General features: G+C 41.0%; 2 protein-coding genes across 3 annotated transcripts; both read left to right on the top strand.

Moving 5' to 3' along the window:
* The first annotated feature begins 1199 nt into the window (after positions 1–1199).
* Positions 1200–8711, top strand: nbl1 (NBL1, DAN family BMP antagonist). The gene is made up of 4 exons (XM_061688301.1): positions 1200–1386; positions 3353–3533; positions 6314–6425; positions 8139–8711. The coding sequence occupies exons 2-4, from the start codon at positions 3361–3363 to the stop codon at positions 8415–8417; spliced, it is 564 nt and encodes a 187-aa protein (XP_061544285.1). The 5' UTR covers positions 1200–1386; positions 3353–3360; the 3' UTR covers positions 8418–8711.
* Positions 8712–13358: 4647 nt separating this feature from the next.
* On the top strand, positions 13359–21795 carry LOC133408691 (transmembrane protein 88). 2 transcript variants are annotated; one of them, XM_061687834.1, is made up of 4 exons: positions 13359–13454; positions 13834–14128; positions 15650–15702; positions 15782–16832. In XM_061687834.1, exons 2-4 carry the CDS (start codon positions 13835–13837, stop codon positions 15921–15923), a joined length of 489 nt encoding a protein of 162 aa, XP_061543818.1. In that variant the 5' UTR covers positions 13359–13454; position 13834; the 3' UTR covers positions 15924–16832. The 2 variants fall into 2 exon arrangements, with proteins under 2 accessions (XP_061543818.1, XP_061543817.1); XM_061687833.1 differs by lacking the exons at positions 15650–15702; positions 15782–16832 and adding an exon at positions 19701–21795.
* Positions 21796–23603: the final 1808 nt, after the last annotated feature.

The following is a 23603-nucleotide window of genomic DNA, read 5'->3' as shown; positions in this document are numbered from 1 at the left end:
AGGTCCTGAGAGATTGTAATTCCCAGGAACTTGAAGGTCTCGACGGTTGACACAAGGCACCTGGACAACGTGAGGGGCAGCTGTGGCGAAGGATGCCTCCTGAAGTCCACGATCATCTCTACCGTCTTGAGCGTGTTCAGCTCCAGGTTGTGTCGGCCGCACCACAGCTCCGGCCGCTCCGCTTCCTGTCGATATGCAGACGCATCACCGTCCTTGATGAGGCAGATGACGGTGGTGTCATCTGCAAACTTTAGGAGTTTGACAGCTGGGTGCGCTGAGGTACAGTCGTTCGTGTGGAGAGAGAAGAGCAGCGGAGAGAGGACACAACCTTGGGGTGCCCCAGTGCTGATGCTGCGTGTGGATGAGGTGGCCTCCCCCAGCCTGACCTGCTGTGTCCTGCCCGTCAGAAAGCTGTAGATCCAAAAAGTGAAAGTGTCCTTTTCAAATCTGCATGTGTTGTGTTATCACACAAAATTGTCGAATACAATATTTTATTGTGAAATGACAGTAAACTGGTGATTTCACAATTCAATTCTAGGAATAGTTCTACACTGTGTTTGTCAAAGTCTACATTAAATCCTGCATGAGTGAAATGTTAAATTTGCATTTAAATAGTATGCAATTGTATTTTTGCGTTTTTTTGTTTACATCCATTAAAACAATAAATCAGTAACTGTGTGGCGTCCAACCAAAATGCCATGATGAAAGTGAAAATTACAGTTAATTACTGTGTAATCACCCCAAAAATTTTTTTACTATATGGTATGTGGTTAATAACTACAATTTTCAGAAATGGCAAACAGGGAGGCTATTATACTGCAGATCTACCTTATATGCAGATTGTGTATAATATATAACCACAATATATGGATCTTCTTCACCTGGCCTTTAACTTTGAAATAATAATAATCATTTTTATTTTTTTCAAACTGGACTTCCAAGCCCCCTCACAGCAGGAGCTCCGTCTGGCTGACTGCGGGCATTTTTACAACCACAGCTTGGAAAGAGCTTTTCGGCGGCTTTAAACTTGGGACTTGACTCGGGCTGGAGGAGAACGAAAGAAAGAAAGAAGAAGGGGAGGAAGGGGAGGGACGCTCCGGGCTGATGGAGCCTGACATGAGATAGTCGCGCAAGGCACATCTCCTCCTCCTCCTCCTCCTCCTCCTCCTCCTCCTCCTCCTCCTCCTTCCTTCCTTCCTTCCTCGGACCCGGACGCACGCTGTTGTCACTGCTGCTGCCGCTGCTGCTGCTGGATGATGTGAGCGCTAAATGACATAGCAGGCTCGGATGTTCCAGCACAGAGCAGGACGCTCTCCTAATTTGCTTTAAAAAACCATCAAGACATCATTTTGTATTCCTTGGAGACGGCGACGACGCGCAGCAACGGTAACGCAGCGGGCCGTTACTTTTCCCCGTGTTAATGTCATCACCGGGAGTTAATATTTATTAAGCACACTTTTAGTTCATTGCCTATACGGTGACCTACCAAAGTTCGACGCTAGAAAAACCAATGGCGTGATAAATGAAAAAAAAAACCTTGTTTTTTTTAAAAAAATCCTAGGAATAAAAATGAACCTCATTATTCTATTTGCTTTGCGATTGTGCTGTTGGGTGCGTCAAAATTAATTAGAAATGAATCATCTTACTATATTTGCAACTACTGTATCGTGTCGCAGTGTTACAATGGAACCTCCAAAGTCGAACAGACAAAAAAGGCAATCATAACTTGGAGTTAAAACCCCAAAAATCTCATGACACTTAAACTCATTGAGCAATAAAAGGCTTGACTTGTTTTGACTTTGACTTTTTTTTTTTTTTTTACTTTAAAAGCTGCAGTGTTGGCAAAGTGGAATGTGATGATAACCGTAGAATCAGAAATGGCACTTGAATAGGAAAGCATATTGACCTTACAATTAAGTCCCGTGACACTTAATTCCATTGAGTATTTAAAGACTTGACTCCCTAGTATTGGTTTTTTTGCTTTTTCTCTGGCTTTATATCTATAAACCATAGAACCAGAAAAAAATCTGAGCTCTCAATAAAACATAACCGTACAATTAATGATCAATAACATACACAAATAGCATGGAGCTAAATGTACAATGGCTATTAACTTTATGAAAATGACCAAAGAATCGTCCTAACTAAAGGTACATTTCATGCATTTTTTCTATTTTGCAACCAACAGTGTTGCCTCAATCCTTTTCATAAACTACATACCGATGTAACAAACCCGAAGCTCAAGATGCGTGTTAAATGTTGCCTGCCAACGGAAATATTGTTCCGTCCCACAAGGCTATATAAATTCCAGCAATACTTAGAAAACTATCGCTCTGCAAACACTTTCCAGTTTCCTCGCCATTATGTTTCTGTCAGCCGTGTTCCAAATGTATCTGTATCATACAGTGGTGAACTTGCTTTTACACTTATATGCAAGTGAGGACTGTCCAAATCTAGATTTGATAAATGTTTTATGAATGTGACACTTTGAGCTTGGAACTCACTTCACATTATTTCTTACATGGGAAGATTGTTCTGAGATTAGAACTCAACTATTGTCACTGAACATATTGTTTAGCTTTCCATATTTCACTGTAAGTATCATGGCAAGGTATGGTTTCTCAAACCTCAGGTTGTGGGCCCAAAATAGGCAGCGGACAGATTTTTTGGAGTCGTCTATTGTCAGAGTAAAATGCTTTAAGCTGATTTACTGATCATCAAGCAGGCACACGATATCTTGGCAAATGACTTTTTCATTCATGTTTGTTTTCATAAAGTCATGTCTGTTGTGTTTATTGCGTGTGTTTTCCTCATTTGTTTGTAAGTACATGATGTATTTTCAGTATGATGGTTCTGGAACTCCTGCTGGAAGGGATTTTGACCCTTATTTTTTTCTACTAACAAGTGCAACACTAAACCCTTTAAGAATCAAATGTGATGGTATTTGACGCATATTTGCATTGGGTTTGCCTGCGTCTGCTTCATAGGAGAGTACCAAAAAGGGCGCAGCAGGAGAAACGTGTTAAAACTCTAGCTTGTAAAGGACTTGACAGGCCGAGGCATTTTTAAAGAGGGAGGTGAGGACAACATTGCTATTGAGGCCAGAAAGGCTTTCCTTCTTCCAACTGTTGGCCTTTTTAGGGACAATGTGAGTCGAGTCCACCCTAATGTCCTCTGTGCAACTGGTGATTTACATCATTGCGCATCCGGCATGTCTATGTCAGTTGTGATGCATCGTAAACAGGTCCAGATATCTTCAGAAAGTTAGCAGTGTGTTTGCTTGGGTGAATAAAATCGCACCAAACGACTTTGGTGATGGTTAGTAACACACTACTGTGTTGTGCCCGTTTAGGTGCAGTCATGTGGCAGACCATTCTCATTTGCTACGCCCTGTTTGCACTGTATGCCACGGCACCGCCCGCGCACATCAACCGCCTGGCGCTGTTCCCTGACAAGAGTGCCTGGTGCGAGGCCAAGAACATCACACAGATAGTCGGGCACACTGGATGTCAGCCTCGCTCTATTCAAAACAGGTCAGAATGAGAGCCCTCCGTCCTCTGTGTCCTTCCTCGCCTCTATCTTATGATCTCGTCATACTGTTTTAAGCGAGTCATATTTCAGTGTCCTCCACAAGCTGAGGTCGACTATTTTCTGAAAGGGCTTTTAGGAAACAAACAACAACAGAAACAAATGAAAAGCCTCATGTTCATTGCAGTGCATCGATTTAGCATATTGTTGTATTTTGCAAGCTCATTGTCTTTTACTGCTTCTCTGATGCTCCACATAAAACTGCTTCCAGCAGAAGCCAGCAAAATCCTATTGAAGTCATGTTTAATATGCTAACCATTTACCACATGCAGTGACATTTGTATATACCAAAATGGTGGGCACCAACTGCTTTGCTAAGGTAATCTACAAACCAGGAGAATATTCTCTCCTACTGTCTGACAAACATCATTTGTGATTCATTATAAAACCTAACAAAGGAATTAAAACTGTGTTATAAAGTGTCTTCGCAAATAGTGTGAGTGTTTATTTCCTGAACTGAAGATTGGGGGAGACATGTATTCAATTATGCATTTTTGGAACAATGTTAGGGATTAAAAAAAAAACCCACTGATGTCAAGAGAAACTTCTTGTAGAAACTCTGCATTGGGGTAATAATTTCATGTGAAAAGAGCGGCTTATTTTGTCTTCATTTCAGGAGCAAACAAAACAGGGTTGACAAAAGGCTCATCACAGAGTGAGATACAGCTCTGGTTCACAGACTTCAATTTATACAGTCCAAAATGAAGTCATAACAAGGATACTTTTGTTTTGAGAGCTATGTGCGGCGTAACAATCACACACTCGTATATCGACAAAAGTGTACGTGGCCTTGTGAGGCTCGAGGCTGGAAAACAGGAAAGTCACTGATATTAAAACATCATAAAGAGTGCATAAATGCAATAAATAGAATAACACATTAAGCTTATCGATGATTTTGTTTTTGAAATTTGAGGTTTAGAATTTGTTTCTATGGAAATGACTAGTTTTAAGAATAGAATACGATTTTTGCAAGTCACTTCATTGGTCAGTGCAAATAAATTACACTAGCAACACTAGTAGTGCCAAATAATGACAATAGAAAAAAATGAAGGAAACAAAAGTAATTCAACTAATAAACGCAGTGTATGCGAATACTGTGTGTAGGACATATTTCCTCAATAGTGTCCATTGCAAAAGTTCTCATCATATCCCAATTAATCACAAATAAAAGCCACTCCAAATAGACACGTCCCTTATCCCATCAGAAAAAAACAGGTTGAAATTAGTTTACCGATGCAATTGTTCACACGCGTACATTTAAAGTTAACGGCTGAGCCCATTTCAACTCAGATGCTAACCGAAACAGCAGCACTGACGCACATAAAAAGTCAAATTCGGGTCTACTCAAGAATTGTAAAGGTGTTCCATTCGTAATACTGAAGACGATCTTACGTTACATGGAGATCGCTTCTTTAACTGCAACTAGTATACTTTGACGTGTAATCAATCTGCAATGCTGTGTGCGTCCATGTTTATGTTTGGTGGAGTTACACAACTTATCTGCTCCACTCAGTTTGGTTATTTACTTTGAAACTGTAGTTTCACTAGACATCTATTGTATTAAACCAGTAATATTGTTTACTATTATTCAAAAATGCATTCCCAAGCAGAGAGTTTACCAGCCTTTATTGAGCCAAAGCGCATACAATATTTTATATGAGAAATATCTCACAACACGACCAAAGAAATATGTAGATACTGTAATAATGATTGTCTTACCTCGATTTACTCACGAATGTACTCAGTCTAAACTATGGGCCTGTTTAGTTGAACACAGCTGATATACTGGCAGGAAGAAACACAAAAGGAGAATGTAAATGGTAATTTTTGGACCAATTAAGTGAAATAGGATAATTTCCTACAGCACAGTGGTTGGAAATTACTTTCCTAGCAATTTCCCCCGAAATAGATGTATCCCCTCCTTTGACGTAAAAAAACATCTCAGACCACGATTCTCAGCCGCTGTGCCACGGCACAATATTGAGTGAGATCATAAGGTGTTCAGTTCGTGTTCATTATCCAACTTCCCTTAATTCGTCCCAAAAGCATTTTTTTTTAACTGTACAAATAATGTATATTTGTTCATCTATGAATTAACACATACACTGCCATTGACGTCTTTAGAAGTCAAATATCCATGTTAACTGGGAAGGCTGGCAGTGAAGCGACATATTGTAACAGGCAAAATAATTCGATGCTCTTCCACTAGATGGCAGAAGGTACAATTAAGCTGCCATGAGATTTTTCCCGTACAGTATGTGCCTTGGCTCAATGTAGTTTGGAAAACACAGATAGATCGCTAACCAGCTAGCTAGCTAGCTAGCTAGCTAGATAGATAGATAGATAGATAGATAGATAGATAGATAGATAGATAGATAGATAGATAGATAGATAGATAGACAGACAGACAGACAGACAGACAGACAGATAGATAGATAGATAGATAGATAGATAGATGTAGGTTTTTCCAGTATCTCCACAATTACAAAAAAGGCAACAACACAAAGCAAAGCTGGCATGGCAAATACCAAATTATTAATATGATTAAAGATGTGAAAAATCTAAACAATTTAACATGGTTTAAAATGATCTTAAACGTGACCAATATCATCAGGTAGAGTGATGTGATTTCAGTGAGCTCTGTTTCCTTTTTTCTGTCACACATGGATGCGTTGGCCGTGCATCTGAATGTGACGGGGGATAATGGCCTGTGTCCTCCTTGCAGAGCTTGTCTGGGCCAATGTTTCAGCTACAGCGTCCCCAACACATTCCCGCAGTCCACTGAGTCTCTGGTGCACTGCGACTCCTGCATGCCTGCACAGACTCAGTGGGAAGTGGTAAGAGTTATTGCATGTTTGTTAGCTCACGGAGCAAGCGGACTTTTTGGTATTCTCACCCAAAAACACAACTTCCAAACAAGCGCGTTCATTACTCGACAGCGTACATATGAAAACGGTGCATTTGTTCCTATGCTTATTGACAATGTCAAGTCCATGTTCCACAAGCGTCTACAGTTCATTGTACCTCTGAGACAGGAATCCAGTCTTGCGACAACAAAGGCTTTGGAGAAAGCACTTTGGAGGGATGCCATGTAGACTAGGCGGGTGGGGGCACAGGTGAGGTCACCTCATGTTACACTGGAAAATATTCCATCTTTTTCAAAGAACAGACACCTGATAGAGTAGTCACTTTGCTCCTCGTGTTGAGGATGTGTGTGTGTGTGTGTGTGTGTGTGTGTGTGTGAGAGAGAGTGTGTATCTTGGGGAGAGAGCGAACGAGTCCAACTCAACTGACTTTTAATCATCTTCAAATGGATGTTTGTGTTTGTGGTTATGATTGTTGTTCCATGACTTTAACTGGAGCTGGAAATAACAAAGTCAGAGCTCATGAAAGAGGATACCACTCACAGTTGTTTTGGTCCTCATGCTCGAACTTGATGAAACTGCTGAAGGATCATTTTCAATGCACAATCCAAACAGTGAGGGGAAGTTGTGTGAGGTCTGGAGCACAAGTTTAGCTTGTGCAACAGTAAGATTCGCCGGGAATTTAAGCAGCGGGAACTTTCGAAGTTGACCGTCCCAAAAGTGGTCAAATTTGTTGTACAAACAAATGCTTCGAATGCAGTGGCGGCTGGTCAATAGAGGGCGCTAGGGCACCGCCCCACCGTTCAGCTGAGTCACCTTGAATCAGACAAAATTAATGAAAATATTCAGGAAAATATTGCAAAATATATGTATATCTATTTTTAAATTTGCAAGATAAATAGCTTACAGTTAATGATGAGTACAATTGTTCCGGTTTGGGGTGAAAAAAAGTTTAACCATTGACGCTCATTAAAAGTTGGACACGTACAGTTGATCCTGTTTTTGTAGAAGAGATAGGAGCATGGTGGGGCATTGAATTCCAGCGCCCACGGAGCAATTATGATTGCTGATATTTCATGCCGAGTTGTATACGATCAGATTGTGTTCTCTGTTGACATGTGCAGTCGTCAAGCGTGGCAAAGTGCACATGCTGTCAGCTGGACTTGCGATTTATTTATTTGAAGTTTTTCATCTCATCTTACTTCTGCACATTGAAAAGCAAGTTTTGTAACATTGGTTGCTAGCTTGCTAACTTGCCTTCATGACCTTCGGGCTGGTCGAAAGGTGCTTTTGAAAATCTCACTCCGAACCGTTCGAAAACTCACAACGCTTGTTGGAATGGGCTCAACATTGTCATTCTCAGAGTAGAGTTAGGGCGTCAGATTGAATTTCGGAACGCACCTCATACACGCCGCTGCAGCCATGCGTGCCGCCATCTTGGCTTGCATTAGCACTACGGCTCACTGCTTCGCCACATTAGTAAGTGAGAAAAAAAGAGAGTGCATGCCTACGAGGCGAATGGGACACATGCAAACTGAACCGACACAGTTGAACCGACGTTTGACATTCCATCCCTCATATAAATATATATACATACACATTTGTTTGCGCGCTGCTAAACTGTGATGTACTGTAATGCATTTACCCGCACTTTCCTGAAAGCAGTTTGTGTTTATGTACGCACAGGTGACTCTGGAGTGCCCAGGGAATGAAGAGACTCCTCGCGTGGACAAGTTGGTAGAGAGGATCTTCCACTGCAGCTGCCAGTCCTGCGGTAAGGAAGGCGCCCAGGAGGGTGCCATGATGCAGCTGTATCCGGCAGACAACAGCCTGGACGCTCCGTCTTTACCCGACGCCCTGAGCGAGACTAACTCTCACCCACCACCCCGTTCAGACAAACACTCTAAGCACGGCCACACACTCGCAGGCCATCACCCTCTTCCACACACGTCAAACGGAGGGTAGGGCTTACCCATCCCGCCGCTCCGTTCTCCTACGCTTTGCATCGTTCTTAATGCGTAGTGTTGCAGAAGCACTTTGAAGATGGGATTCACTTTGTCTTAAAAGCTGCAAACGCATTTACAAATTCATTTTATCCATTGTTAATAGATTCAAATCATATTAACACATGAGCCTATAAATGCACTGCTTTTGTTTCCTGATAAAATATGTTTGTTGTATCCAGACACAACCATAGTCTGTTGATGAACTGTGGTAGCTACCTTTTATCTGCAATGATTACAATAAATTACAAAATTGTTGTGATAGCTGCATTTGATTCATTTTGTCTGGTCTATCGGACCCCACGACCCGGTACCGACTCCAGTAGAATGGTACTGCAAATAAGTTGTCTGTTCAATAATAGTTCAAGATAAAATAAATAATAAAGGCATTTTCCCTCACTTTATTTTCAGGCTTTAAAGTACCTGGGAAAAACAATTTAATGTCATGTAAGTCTACTACAAAAGGGCGCTCATACTTAGCATCGCCTTCGGCGCTCAAGCAGAGGGGGCAAACTTGTAATCAAGAGGCCCATTTGAATTTTAAAACAGACAGATGGGCGAGTTATTTGTCACATAACGTAAAAACTAAGATTCGATGTGTCTGTAAAATATATCAATTTAAAGTTTGTTATTTTTAATAATAGAAAATACACTCTGTTTTTATTAATATTCATCATTAATTGAATTATAGTGAATTAACCACTTATTTAAGAACACAAATAGCATATACACTTTGTAAAAATGTTTATTCCACCCCAAGAAATATTTTACCTTTTACAAGAAATCAATGAACCAATTATCTAATTAGATACAAGAATAATAATAAAAAAAGAATAAATAAAAAGGAGAAACAAATAAATAAAAATGAATATATATTTTTTAAAAGGCTAAATTAATGCTCAGCTTGGTGGCCCTGATTATATAACAGAGTGAGCAATATTGGCACATGGGCCTGGTCTAAAGGCATGATATGATTTCTGAAAACCTCCTCTTTGCTTCCTGTATTGAAATTATCCCTGCAAGCTGAGTCATACTACTGTCCTGGCTGTGTGGTGTTGTTGCACTGTTAATGCGGTTTTAATAAACGGTTGGCTTAAAGGCTGTTTTGACCAGGAGTAATGGGGCTTTTAATGAGCCATTTTAACTTTGGCAGCATGTGGTGATGTTGACCTTACATTATGGGGTCTATTTTTGTAGACGGTGCATCTGCGGCAGGGCGGAAATGCTGGCATATCCTTAGTTTTGTGCAAGTGCAAGGTTAGCTGTACGTGCTTGCCAATTTGGCAGAGCAGTCTGCACCAAGCTGGGTCTTCCGGCACGTCGAGGGTGTGTCCTTTGACATGCACTCGCCGGAGTGACAATTTGGTGGCAGAAAGTAAACACACGCCTGCTGAGACCGCTGGTCGAACATGATTTTGGTGACTTTGACTGGAGTGCAGGCAGACATCGACTTACGAGTGCAGCAACACATGTAGACAGAATAGAGCAAGACTCACAAGCATAAATTCTTTATCCTCTGTGAAAAATGACGACTTTTACTGCAGCTGACTGAGTCACTTACAAACTCTACTTCGATTGTGCCTGCATGACTGAATTATACTGCCCCCGGTGAGAAGTTGCACACACCAGAAGGAGCCGCAATATGATGCACAAACTGTTTAATGCTTTACATACTATTTAATTATGTTATTACTATAAGTTTTTATAAACTACAATACTATAGAGCATGGTCACTTTTATCTCAGGCCACCACTGCCTAGTGGTTTTAAAACATTAATAGCATGATACGCACCAGTCAGACTCACTGTGATGTGATCAACAATTCTCTGAAATGGGTTATTAAGTTTTATAGAATTGTTTAAATTGTGACATTTTAAAGAATGGGAGGTGCTGATGTTCTATAAGGGGAGGCTCACTGTCCACACTTTGCAAGCCCGGATGGAAGACATCCTAAGAGGTCACATTTATGGGTCACCATGTACACTAGTTAGACATGATGTTCTTCAAATCAGGAACAGCACATGCTGCCTAAATGACTGCCTAATCTTTGCTCGAAGACCTCAATCAGTCCCCATCATCTATTCCCGGATCCTCTCTTCTGTTTCTCGTCAATTCTGTTCCTGTAGACTACCCTTTATCTTTCCCTTTTTCTTCTATGTAATTCCATTTGAGCAGCGATGGACCGACTGTGGGTCTGCGCTGCTCGACAAATGGATCTCCTCCTTATCTCAGGGCTACATAGCTGACCGACATAGATTCGGACGTCACAGGTTATTGTATCAAAAGATGAGACTAAATGCGATGTTGTGTGGCTCCGAATGGTATCCCCTTGGAGTGCGCCATGGCAACGGTAATCCTTGCGATATCGCTTTTCATTGGAAAACCAATGCAATAATGTCACTCAAGGAATAGTTTGCGTAAAGGATTATTGATAGCCTCTGCAAGGGGGTTGTAACATGTAAAGTTTATCAGGCCTTTCAGGGGTCACTGGAGTACAATTTCGGCCATGTTTCCAGGTCCAATTTAATAGTGGTGGTTGTAAACACAAACATAAAACACATCAAACAGGCAGATTTCCGGTGGGCATCCATAAGCGATGTCTTACCCACACAGGTGGCAATATTTGTGTCAAAAAAATACTCTGTTAATGGTCACATTTCAACTCCTTTGCACCATTCTTTGCACATTTTTAGCAATTATTTTTAAACATGTAACGTATAATATATTTAGAAGCAAATCTCTGAATTCATACATCCCTCCTTCCCTCCCTCCAGAAAGGCCACCCCCCATCAACTTTGCATTAAAGCTCAATGTCATCAGACCTCTTTTGAAAACCCTCTACCCTGGATCCAGAAGTCCTAGCCCACTACAAACCCACAGCAAATATTCAATTTCTTTCAACAGCTTCAGGAACAAGTGCAATAACCTCTTTGAAACGTTTCAGTCTAGTTTCCGCTCAGCCCACAGCGCGGAATCCGCTCTGTGGTCGATGCGACAAATGACCCGCTGATGGCGGCAGATGCTGGTTCTCCATCATTACTGTTCCTCCTAACCACAGCATTTGGCCACATTATCCTACTTAAGCGCCCGTACAACACTAATCGACTACCACACTGCGGTCGGACCTCGCCGGGAGAAGTGTATATGTAACGCTAGAAGCTACGAAGCCTTAAGAACTCAAAATGCAGGACAGAGCTCCAAGAATCCTGACGAGACAACCAAAAAAGGAACACATGACCCCTGCCATCTTGCACTTACTTCAATGGCTGCCCATTACCCAGCAGGGTTGAATACAAAATCTGACTGTTAACACATCTCTGTATCCATGGCAATTCCCCCCCTTGCCCCCATCCACACGCACCGTCTTTTCCAAAAATACCTCCAACCCCCAGGTCCAATCTACGACCAATGGTTGATTGGGCCTTCTGCTCTTCTCGGTGGTGCGATGCTCTCCCTGACCACCTGAGGACACTAAAATACTTAGAGACTTTCAAAAAGGAACTAAAACGCTACCTTTTCATTGATGCCTTCTATTAAGGGGGAGATTTGCATTGTTAAAGCTGCCAGCAAGATTTGAACGTAGCCAGGAATGATCGTTGAATGGGTTATACAGTAGATACATAAGGTCGGCGGACATATTTAAGTCACCAGCAGTTTTCACGAGATCATTCTATATTTAATAAGTGTCCCTGATAACGTTCAATGCTCCAGTAATGCATGAATCGCTGCATCCTCTTCTGCATAAAGAGACGTCTCCATGCAAGACTATTGCGTCACATTTAAAGGGAACGAGAGGAGCCGCTTCGATTGGAGTGGATTGAAGTCGGCTGTGAACACACCCACACCAGTGCAGATGTCCCACTTTTAAATACGCTGATGTACGCCGGCCCACCAAATTACCAACACCCGGTCTAAAACACCTCCTCGCAGAGTTACGCCAGTCCTGAAAATAGAGCCCTAAATGTTATTGGGCTGAAGTTTTTTTTTTTGGAACCTCCAATGAATTAAAAATCAAAAAGAGGTGATAAACTCATGTGTCGCGAAGAAATGTTGCTAATTCAGCATAATTTCTGACTTCGCTCAGCTGTCTGCCTCTGCCTATATTATGTAAATTAGCAGAACCCTAACATCACATCTGGGGGGGGGGGGGGGGTCAGATAACAAATAATTACTTGTTTGTATAATTTCCCACTTGATGATTGGAAAGGCAAACCAGAGTACCAACTAATACATGTCTGGTCCAACACATACACTTTACAGTACTAGTGTATATGCTGTACATTTGTGTTACAGAAAATACTGTGCAGAATGTGCCATCCATGTAGAAAATCCATCAATGACCTCTTATCAGTAAGAACATTTGCTCAACATGCTCCAATCTGAAAACAACAACAACGTGCTTTTAGTGATGCAAACCCGAGCAGAGTTTATCCGACTTCGGTGGCTACGTGGTTGGATAACTTGCTTGACTGATTTTAAAAGCACTCTATTCATTATGTTATTTGCCCTGTACATTGTAAATACTCAACTTAGCTCTTCTATTTAATAGTATTTTTTTAGGTTAGTATTTTTTAGTGAAGCTTTATTATTATTATTTTATTATTTTAAATCGGTTAGGTTTGTTTCCAGTTTGCCTTTAAAAAGGTGCTAAAGCTTGACGGATAAATTCACTGGTCGAATGATAAAACTTAACAGAGCATATCATTTTCCAAAAAGTTGTAAAAACACAAGGCTGGAACTAAATGGTTCAAGATAGTACACATAATAAATCAGTTGCCATGACGGAAATGATCCATGTGGGGGGGGGACAAAACAAAAACGACAAACCTCCTTTGGCCACGTGAGCGTGCATGCGCTGCTCGCGCACGCGGGCTCGTTGGGTCGCGCGCCCCAACGAGCCCAAAGTGTCCTTGCGCTCCGCCGTCGCCTCAACCGGCAGCTGATTTTTCTCCAGCACATCATTTGAAAACTTGTTTGCAGCAGCCTCACACACTTGCAGGTAGGCAGCATTTACTCCTTGATACTACTTTACATCCGCACCTTATTGTTGCTATAGGAATAGAAAATGTTACCAAAGGATTATAAAGTGTGTTATCATGAAGCGCTAGGCTATACGTGAATGCGTTCCTGAGCTTTTAATCTCGTTTGCAGTATGTGCATGTTCTGCACGTTTAAGATTACAATGGATTGTCTGTGTCGAAATGCAATGACAAAAGGATTGATCAATAGGGTGTGTGTGTGTGTGTGTGTGTGAAAGCTATAAGATGCTTATTTGCATTTAGTCTAATGATTTTCTGACGACCAGGAATGGGGTGGAAGGGGATAATGATCTGATCTGATAAAGATAATAGTCTTATGGGACTGTACCTTCCTCTCAGGATGTGTGGCACGGATGTGGACCTGGACGACGAAGGCTCAGTCGAGGAGGAGAAGGAGGAAGACTTGTGGATGGGCGAGCGAGTGAAGATGCTGCCCCCTCCTGTGGCCCACAGCCAGGGTTCCGCGTGGGGCACCCGGAGGAGCGGGTCGGGCTGCGTGGTGTGCGGGGCGGCTCTGGTCCTTTGGAACGTGTGTGTGCTCCTGGCTGGTGCTCTGCTCCTGACGCTGATCTTCTCCTTGGTGCTGCTGCCCGCAGTGGTGCTGCTCTACGTTGGATTCCTGTGCCATTCCAGGGTGAGTTGATTACGACAGTTACTGTATTTGCAGGAGCGCAGTGCTCGTAGCCTCGAGATACAAGTTGAATATGTTCTATGAGCGCGCTCTTATCTCTAATCGTCTTTCCCCATTTCTAGTTCTCTCACGTCTCTTTTCTCTTGTACAGCCAGGGGCGTCGAATCGGGGGGAATAGGGGACCATTATTAGAGTCTTGGATGTTTGCATATTCCAGGCGAGTCCACCAACACAATGGGTGACTGAAATAGGTGATTTGTGGTTGCCATGGCAATGACAAACACCCCATCTAAAGACAAGTAGATTAGTTCTTAAGATTTTAATTTGATGTTAAATGACTACGTATTTCACCTGCAAGTAAACAGTAAGTATGAGACACCTGCCAAACCCTCAGCGACCAGCAGATTCAGTTCTGCCTGAGTCTCGGTGTCTCATCTTCCTGTGAAGATCTACAGTCATGTCCTTGAAGAAGCCAACCCCGCCCTGCACGTGACCATTGCAGATATTATATTTCACTACTGTATGGCAGCGTGGACAATAAACCAAAAATAGTCTGCTCAAAATAATCAAGTGAACGCATAATAATCACGGTGCAAGTCAATCACACTTCTGAAATATCGACCTGTCGAGCGAGGAAGCAAAAACGACTGTGAATCAATTTGAGCTCTGATAGTAGCGTGAGGCACTGCACAGTGTCCTGGTGGTGAGCACGTCTGCCTCATAGTTCTGAAGAGGATTTTTGTTTTCTAGATACTCTGCCTTACTCCCCATTACAATAAAATGCATTTTATATTCATTGAACACTCTAAATCACTGGTTCTCAACTGGTGGGGCTTTGGGACTCACCATCACTCCTTATGCACAAGCCCTGATCCAAATCGAGGAAGAACATATTTCAACATATCGTATGTATTTCATAAAAACATGTTGCAGTTTGAACCCGACATATGACAAAATATCACAGTGTGCCAATAGATGTGATGTTCAAATTTAATGATGAACAACCAAAGTGTGCAATGGTAGAGACAAAAATACTCCTCCCAAGTGGCTGGATTTTAATTTTTAAAATAAATAAATAAGTGAGTCTTGGGGAAAGAACAATGGACATAACGTACAAACTTTCTGTAACTTTTAAGTCTTTCATTCACAAATAGGAAATAAAAATGCAGCAGTTATTAATCCACACACTAAATATATTCATCACGGTGACATTAAAGAACACAAAGCAATTTAAGTATATTAAAAAATAGTTTTGTTCATTTAAATGGCTTGTCAGCATTCCCCTCTTTTGTCTTTAATATCAGAAAATCCATATTTCATGTAGTCTATGTCATACATGCGTTTAGCCATATTCATTGTGCAATTATGACAATAAAATGGCGGGATCCCGTTAGCATTACATGGCATCGTCGCCACCTTCTGTTGAGGAGTGTGTATAGCCGGCATTTTGTAAACGTTTCCGCAGACCCCGCAACGGTTCAGTGACCCAACCGGTCGAGAATCACTGCTCTGAATTGTCCATAGGTGCGAATGAGCGTGGAGGAAATACCCGGCCGGCAAGAGGGCGGTAAACCAAGGTGAGGTCGAAAGGGTTTTGGATTTGGGGCTTTGGGGCCCATCACGTCAATGCTGAAAATTGAAAATACTATTTTCTAGGCGGACCCTCAGTCACGTGCCCATGGAATCGTCATCACCCGCCACCTTATGGCGCCCTGTTATTCGCTCATATGTGACTGGAAAAGCCCTGCCAGAGCCCTACAAATTGACCTCCAGCTGGCCACTCGTGTTCATGCACTAATTGTGTAGGAAATCATAATTGCTGCTTGAAATCATGAATAAATAATGTATAATTACTAAAGAGCGGGACGAGCTAATTTCACCTGCTTTAAAAGTCCATTTACCTGAGTGGCAGATTACCATAGCCTGGATGAGTGACAATCTAAACAGACTTTTCTTGTCCTCATTAGGACTTGATTTATCTTCGAAAACCAGCTCTAGTCAATTTGGCCCAATTACGGGGCTTATTGTCAAAGTTCACAAATCGGAAGGAACAATCCAATGCTGATGCTGAAGAATGTTTCTGTCTTTTACAAATCTCAAAAATATGAACTACTGTCATTAGCATCAAACCAGCCTGCTTGCAAATGAGTTGGCAATTGAGTGAATTGTGGTGACTTTAATTGTCGCTAGACTTCCTGCCTCCTTACGTACAGCTTGCAGCCGCTGTGACGCTCACTGTGAACTATTCAGGCAGGCAAGGTGCAGTGTGGGAGCAAAAGCATCAATCCATCCGTCCATTTTCTATAGCACTTGTCCCCGGAAAATAGGTTCGCGGACTTCCTGTGTACGCTGCGGTAACTAGCGTACCAATGGGTTGATGACACGATGATTTGAACCCAAACTAAAATGTTGTTTTCTTTATGGCTGGTGTCTTTGGACAAAACATTTATATATATTGCATTGTCATTTAATTGTACAGATATCATTTAATATATGTAAAAACAAACAAATCCTAAACATATTGATATTGTCATCTTCAAAAGACACTGTAGACGTTTAAAGTTCTTACGGGTGCTTTGTCCCGGTCTCCTGCTGTAAGGTTCACCTATTTATCCGAGCCGAAAGGAAGTGCTTCGACTTGTTTTGCCGAATGCTTCGGTAGGTTGCACATTCAGTGGACCACCTGCGGATTTTTGTTGTTGTTGTTTTTTTCTTTGGGGGAGGGATACTTTTTGGCAGTATACATCCCTGCTTATTCAATAATTTTTTAGGTTTAAAAAAAAAAAAAAGTTTTTTGTTTTTTTCCCATTATAACGGCCGTCAATTACCTGCAGATCTTCGCTATTCGCAGACAGGTCTGGTCCCTACCTCTGTGAATAGGAAGGGTCCTCTGTATATCCTATTAGGGTCTGGGATGAGCTGGATCCCAGCTGACTTTGAGCAGGAAGCGGGATACATTCTGGACTGGTCGCCAGTCATTCACAGAAAACTATTGGCACTCACATTTCCACCAATGGACAATTTAGAACAGGGGTGTCAAACCCATTTTTGTCGCGGGCCACATTGTAATTGCAATTTCCCTCAGAGGGCCATTATGACTGTGAAACCATAAAAATCTTTAATCGCCTCATCATATTATTACACATGAAATTTATTAACTAGTTTTGGAATCAGAAATCAGGGGTAATGAGTTTTTCAACTATTGTTCATGTTTGGTAACACAAAAATGCTTGCAATATTTCAACGTTGTCATTGATGATATATGACAATTTAAAATTTTGGTACAGATTTTAACAAGAATCATGGAAGCCTTCGCGGCCCACAGCAAATCATGTGGCGGGCCGGATCTGGCCCCCGCGCCTTGAGGTTGACACGTGTGATTTAAAGTCTTCCTTGAACCTAAAATGTTTTGGGGATTGTGGGAGAGAGCTGGAGTACATTAAGAAAATCCACGCAAGCATGGGCAGAAGATGAAAATTCCACACTTTGTGAACACGCACGCAATTGCGGTAATATCCTGCCTTCACTGACTTCCATGTACAACCCCAATTCCAATGAAGTTGGGATGTTGTGTTAAACAGAAATAAAAACAGAATACAATAATTTGCAAATCATGTTCAACCTATTTTTAATTGAATACACTACAAAGACAAGATGTTTGATGTTCAAACTGATAAACTTTATTGTTTTTAGCAAATAGTCATTAACTCAGAATTTTATGGCTGCAACACGTTCCAAAAAAGCTGGGACAGGGTCATGTTTACCACTGATTTACATCACCTTTTCTTTCAACAACATTCAATAAACGTTTGGGAACTGAGGACACTAATTGTTGAAGCTTTGTAGGTGGAATTCTTTCCCATTCTCCACAGCTTCAGCTGTTCAACAGTCCGGGGTCTCCGTTGTCGTATTTTACGCTTCATAATGCGCCACACATTTTCAATGGGAGACCGGTCTGGACTGCAGCCAGGCCAGTCTAGTACCCGCACTCTTTTACTACGAAGCCACGCTGTTGTAACACGTGCAGAATGTGGTTTGGCATTGTCTTGCTGAAATAAGCAGGGGCGTCCATGAAAAAGACATAGCTTGGATGGCAGCATATGTTTCTCCAAAACCTGTATGTACTTTTCAGCATCAATGGTGCCTTCACAGATGTGTAAGTTACCAATGCCATTGGCATTAACACAGCCCCATACCATCACAGATCCTAGCTTTTGAACTTTGCGTCCATAACAGTCCGGATGGTTCTTTTCCTCTTTGGCCCGGAGGACACGACGTCCACAATTTCCAAAAACAATTTGAAATGTCGAGTCGTCGGACCGCAAAACACTTTTCCACTTTGCATCAGTCCATATTTGATTAGCTCGGGCCCACAGAAGCCGGCGGCGTTTCTGGGTGTTGTTGATAAATGGCTTTTGCTTTGCATAGTAGAGTTTCAAGTTGCATTTACGGATGTAGCCCCGAACTGTATTTCGTGACATTGGTTTTCTGAAGTGTTCCTGAGCCCATGTCGTGATATCCTTTACACACTGATGTCGGTTTTTTATGCTGAGGGATCGAAGGTCACGGGCATTCAAGGTTGGTTTTCGGCCTTGCCGCTGACATGCAGTGATTTCTCCAGATTCTCTGAACCTTTTGATGATATTATGGACCGTAGATTAGGAAATCCCTAAATTCCTTGCAATTGTACGTTGAGGAACATTGTCCTTAAACTGTTCGACTATTTTCTCACACACTTGTTCACAAAGAGGTGAACCTCGTCCAATCTTTGCTTGTGAATGACTGAGCAATTCAGGGATCCTCCTTTTATACCCAATCATGGCACCCACCTGTTCCCAATGAGCCTGTTCACCTGTGGGATGTTCCAAACAGGTGTTTGATGAGCATTCCTCAACTTTCTCAGTCTTTTTTGCCACCTGTCTCAGCTTTTTTGGAACGTGTTGCAGCCATAAAATTCTAAATTAATGTTTATTTGCTAAAAGCAATAAAGTTTATCAGTTTGAACATTAAATATCTCACAATCAGAATCAGATCAGAATTGACTGTCCGTTGTCGTACTCGAGCGGCGCCAACTACGGAGACAAATCCACTGACTGTTTTTTGGACATACTTGGCAAATAAAGATGATTCTGATTCTGATTCTGATCCCGATCTTGTCTTTGTAGTGTATTCAATTAAATATAGGTTGAACATGATTTGCAAATCATTGTATTCTGTTTTTATTTATGTTTAACACAACGTCCCAACTTCATTGGAATTGGGGTTGTAAAATGCTGACTGCCTCATCATCTGTCATCTCTGCGTGTGTGTGTGTGTGTGTGTGTGTGTGTGCGTGAGTATGGAGTTCACCATCACCATCATTGATTGACAGCTCAGAGTTGGTGCCAACCCTGAGACACTCGCCTCGTCACACTTCACTGCCCGCATGACGTCTCTCCTTCACAAATATGAACACAAATGCATTCACTCATATGCAGTAACGAGCAAATAAAATAATTTCACCAGAGGCTCCACTCAGACCCTCTTCCAAGGGCCCCATGTGGACTTTTACGCCCTTCCCCGTGTGTCTTCACAGATCCTGGACAGCTCGTCAGCCATCTGCAATTACCTTGACGACAACAGCTGCTCGGCCCTCATCATCCTGGGCTTTGTAATGATGTCGCCGCTCGTGGTTGTGGCGGCGGCGGTCTTCTGCGGTTTGCTGCGAAGGTTTCGACTCCTGCTTCTCATTCAGCCAATCAGTCGCGCACGGTACAGAGGGAGGTTAATGGACTGGGTGGGCAGCGTCCACGCTTGGGTCTGATTGCTGCATTAAGTTGGTGGGGGAAAAAAAGGCCTGGCATGTTGAGTCTAAAGCAGCCTTTTCTTACCTCATACATTGCCTGCAGAAGTTGTTTCCCAACCTTTACTGAGCTAAGGCACATACTTTACAGTAAACACAAAAAGCATAGCTTAAATTGTTTTGTGGCCACACTTGTAACCCAAAACACCTGCACCTCAAATTAAATCAACTTTCCATTGAAAAGAATGTAAACAACATTAATCTGTTCCACCCCCCACCCCCAAAATTTTACAAAAATGTTTGGAATGTTTTTTAAGATGAACAATAGGACTCTATAATATATTACTTTGTAACAACATCCAAAGTTAGCATAGGTAAGTAGAATGTAAAGAATTAAAGAGTTTGTGGATCATGAATAATTTATTGGGGCTCTTGCTGGTGTGCGTGACTTGGCCAGCTGGGGGCAGTCTAATACAGTGAGGCAGACACACGCGAAGAAGACTTTCACAACAACTCTAAGCAGCACTATTAGTTGTTTTTTTTTTTGCAGAGGATAAAGAATATATACGTGTGAATATTGTTATATTGTCTGTCTATATGTGTTGCTGCACCATTTGTGTTCAAATATCTGTTTGTTTGTTTTTTTAGTGTTATAACACTGCCACATAGATGTTATTTGTTAGCCTCGCTATGACTTTCCCTGTTCCCATCAAGCTAGCAGACTTTGAGGCAACGTTATGTGTTTGTTTTAACTACACAAGATGTAATTGTTTAATGTTTAGATTGACAGCAAACTTCTCATGTCTCACAAAACACGCAATTCGAGTCACTCATATCCCAAGTCACCACTGAATACTGAAATAATGATGATCACGTCTCAATGGACTCCCAAATTGACTTACTCAGTGTGAAATGTGGGCCTGTTTAGTTGAACATAACGCTACTATTTTATTGTAAATACAATACAATAATACAATAATATTGTAAATTGTACCTTCTTCCTTCAAGTGGAAGGACAATTAAGTGTTCTCCTTGACACAATATGTCGCTGACAAAGATAGATGAACAGAGGCACAAATATGACTATAGGTGTTGATTGACACTGTCAGATATTGTTTGACATTTTATTGTTGTTTTTTTTGCTGTGGTTGTAGATTGCTGTGGTGTAGAACTGCACGAGTTGCTTCTAATCTATTGGTTACCTAATTTAGCTACATGAAACTGTCAGTATATTACAAATGCTCGCTTTTTCTTCAGCTTTTTGTGACCTTTCGTGGAATATTTATTCCAATGTTGTTCAGAGAAGAAAAAAGGCTCAAAGTTACATTGAAATCAGCAAAACTGCAGTGTCACTTGTTTTTAGAGGATTGTTTTATTGTTGTGTTCAGTGTTTTTTAATTTTTTTAATTTTTTTGGGTGGTTTGCTTCTCATGTACAAAATCACCTAATGTAGCCTTTTAGTAGTCATGCCTTGTACTGTATGAGGGAGGCTATAAAGATACATAGTACAACCACAATTAGAAAACAAAAGTTGCCAATATAATAGTGTAATGGCTGTTTAGTGGGAGCCTAGTGTTTAAGTTTAAATTTGTGTTTAAATTTGATCATCAGATTGTTATGCTTCATTCTGCCGTCGAGTCGTTTACTTTAATGTATGCATGCCCAGCATCCTCTTTATGTATGTGTCCTTTCTTTGTGTTATTGTTATCGAGGAGGTAGACAAGAACCAGAATTACTGTAATTATTGTATGCTGTACAGATACAGTAAAATGTCTGACGATTTTAAATTGTACTTATTATTTTAGTACCAGGAGTGGAAAATCATTTTTTGCTTATTGCTTGTGCCAAACCACACAAACACACATCGCCATAGTGAGTATTCCCATTAATAAAGATATACTCTGCAGTATTTTGTTTGTAATGTGACCTTTTCCCCCCATAAGAATGTTAGTTGATTAAATCCAATTGAGTGATTGCTTTACCTTTAACTCAGACAACACACACTCAAAAAAGACAATGTGGGTCCACTATGTTCTCATTACTGTAATCAATTTGAACAATATACCCGCATGCGCAGAACAAGTGAGATAATCAGCTAATCAGGATGAAATGGCCTACGTCCATCGTGGTGATGTTTATGTGCCCCTTAATCAGATGAGCTTTGTTCTTATTGACAAATACATCATTGAGAAAGATTACCACATTGAACTGGGACCATGTTAGCATAATAATAAGCCTGACATGTTCAATATAGAACTTTATTGTTGATCAAAACTATATGGCGTCGGACAATATTGCGCTGACATGTAATTGGGTTTGGCATTGAAAATGCCCCATCAGAGAGAAAGTTGTTTATATTCATCCACATCATTAGGTACACCTGCTCAATCAAATACGATCCAATTCAAGTTCTGTCGTGGAATAAAAAAACATGTAACACTGTAAAATGATTTAAAAACATAACCTTTAATAGTGTAGAACTGCATGTACAGAGAAATATAATGTATAAATCAATAGGAACCTTTCCCAGTTAGAGACAGTTACAAATAAAAAAAAAATTGTTCGCGGTCCAACCGAATGATTAAAATAAGAAAACAAGTACCCTTAAAGGCGACGTTTGCCATTTTCAAAGAAATCACTTGTCCCCTTGTTTATTGCAGGGTTTCAGTTCTGGAGTAAAAGTCAATCAAAAGTGGTTAGAATGTTTATTGTTTTGAGTTATTCAAATTACATTTTTATTTTGTTTTGTTTATTACATTAGTAGTGTAGTTAGAGCTGTGTGTTGGCTATTGAGCGAAGTTAGCATGGCCTCAAGCTGCTACGCCCATTTAAAGACTTCCTGATAACATGCATCTCATTTTCATGACTTCCCCCCTAGAAGTATTCCTACTGCATCAGGCAGGACTATTCTTCTGCTTTATGCTCCGTGGTTCTGGCATTACATCAACGGAAAAGAAATTCTGGTTTGATTTTGTGGTAACGAGTAACGAAGATGGTTCGGGGAAATATATCGGAGTAATCGTATACATTTTAATTAGGAAAGTACAGAGTAGTACAGTTATGTGAAAATTCTACTTAAGTGCAGTGACAAAGTATTTGGACGTTACACTGCAAGACTTGTGTATTTGTGGCCAAAGATGTGGACCAAGCAACAAAAGAAAAACTAGTTCAGTACTGTGCCCGTCTGAATATGAAACAACCCTTTAAAGTACACACTGACAATTTAGCAGCCCACGCATTTTCACTAGAACAATGTTCCAACTTGAAGTGACTGAAATAATGGCTGCTCCTGTATGCGCGTGTTAAGTGTGTCAAGTGTGTACGTTAATATGAGGCGAACGCATCACAGTTAGAGAAAAAAAAAAAAAAGTCAAAAGGATATTTCCATTTGAAGAACAATGTTCAATATGGATTGAATAATCGCATTGTATGAAACAGACTGCATTGCTTAAAGTTTGATTGTTTCATCACTGCCCATGCAAGAAGTGTTTTTTTTTGTTTTTTTTTGTACTTTTGTGTAAAAGTCCTTTTGTACTTTTTTCATGTCTATCGTCATAATATAAAATATAACATAATCAGGTTTGGGGAGTAATGGATTAATAATAATAATTAATAATTAGGATGCAAAAAAAGGTAACTGTATTGTACAGTTAGAGAAAAAAAAAACAAATTACAAATGACAGGGACATTTAGTAA

The sequence above is a fragment of the Phycodurus eques genome, chromosome 10 (genome assembly GCF_024500275.1).
Source record: "Phycodurus eques isolate BA_2022a chromosome 10, UOR_Pequ_1.1, whole genome shotgun sequence".
Lineage (NCBI taxonomy): Eukaryota > Metazoa > Chordata > Actinopteri > Syngnathiformes > Syngnathidae > Phycodurus > Phycodurus eques.
This window is presented reverse-complemented; position numbering and strand designations above follow the sequence as displayed.

Excerpts from the sequence above, each read along its gene's own strand:
- nbl1 (XM_061688301.1), top strand. The coding sequence starts at position 3,361 with ATGTGGCAGACCATTCTCATTTGCTACGCCCTGTTTGCACTGTATGCC. Across the intron at positions 3,534-6,313 it reads CCTCGCTCTATTCAAAACAG|AGCTTGTCTGGGCCAATGTT; the intron begins GTCAGAATGAGA and ends TCCTCCTTGCAG. Across the intron at positions 6,426-8,138 it reads CACAGACTCAGTGGGAAGTG|GTGACTCTGGAGTGCCCAGG; the intron begins GTAAGAGTTATT and ends ATGTACGCACAG.
- LOC133408691 (XM_061687833.1), top strand. The coding sequence starts at position 13,835 with ATGTGTGGCACGGATGTGGACCTGGACGACGAAGGCTCAGTCGAGGAG. Across the intron at positions 14,129-19,700 it reads GATTCCTGTGCCATTCCAGG|ATCCTGGACAGCTCGTCAGC; the intron begins GTGAGTTGATTA and ends GTGTCTTCACAG.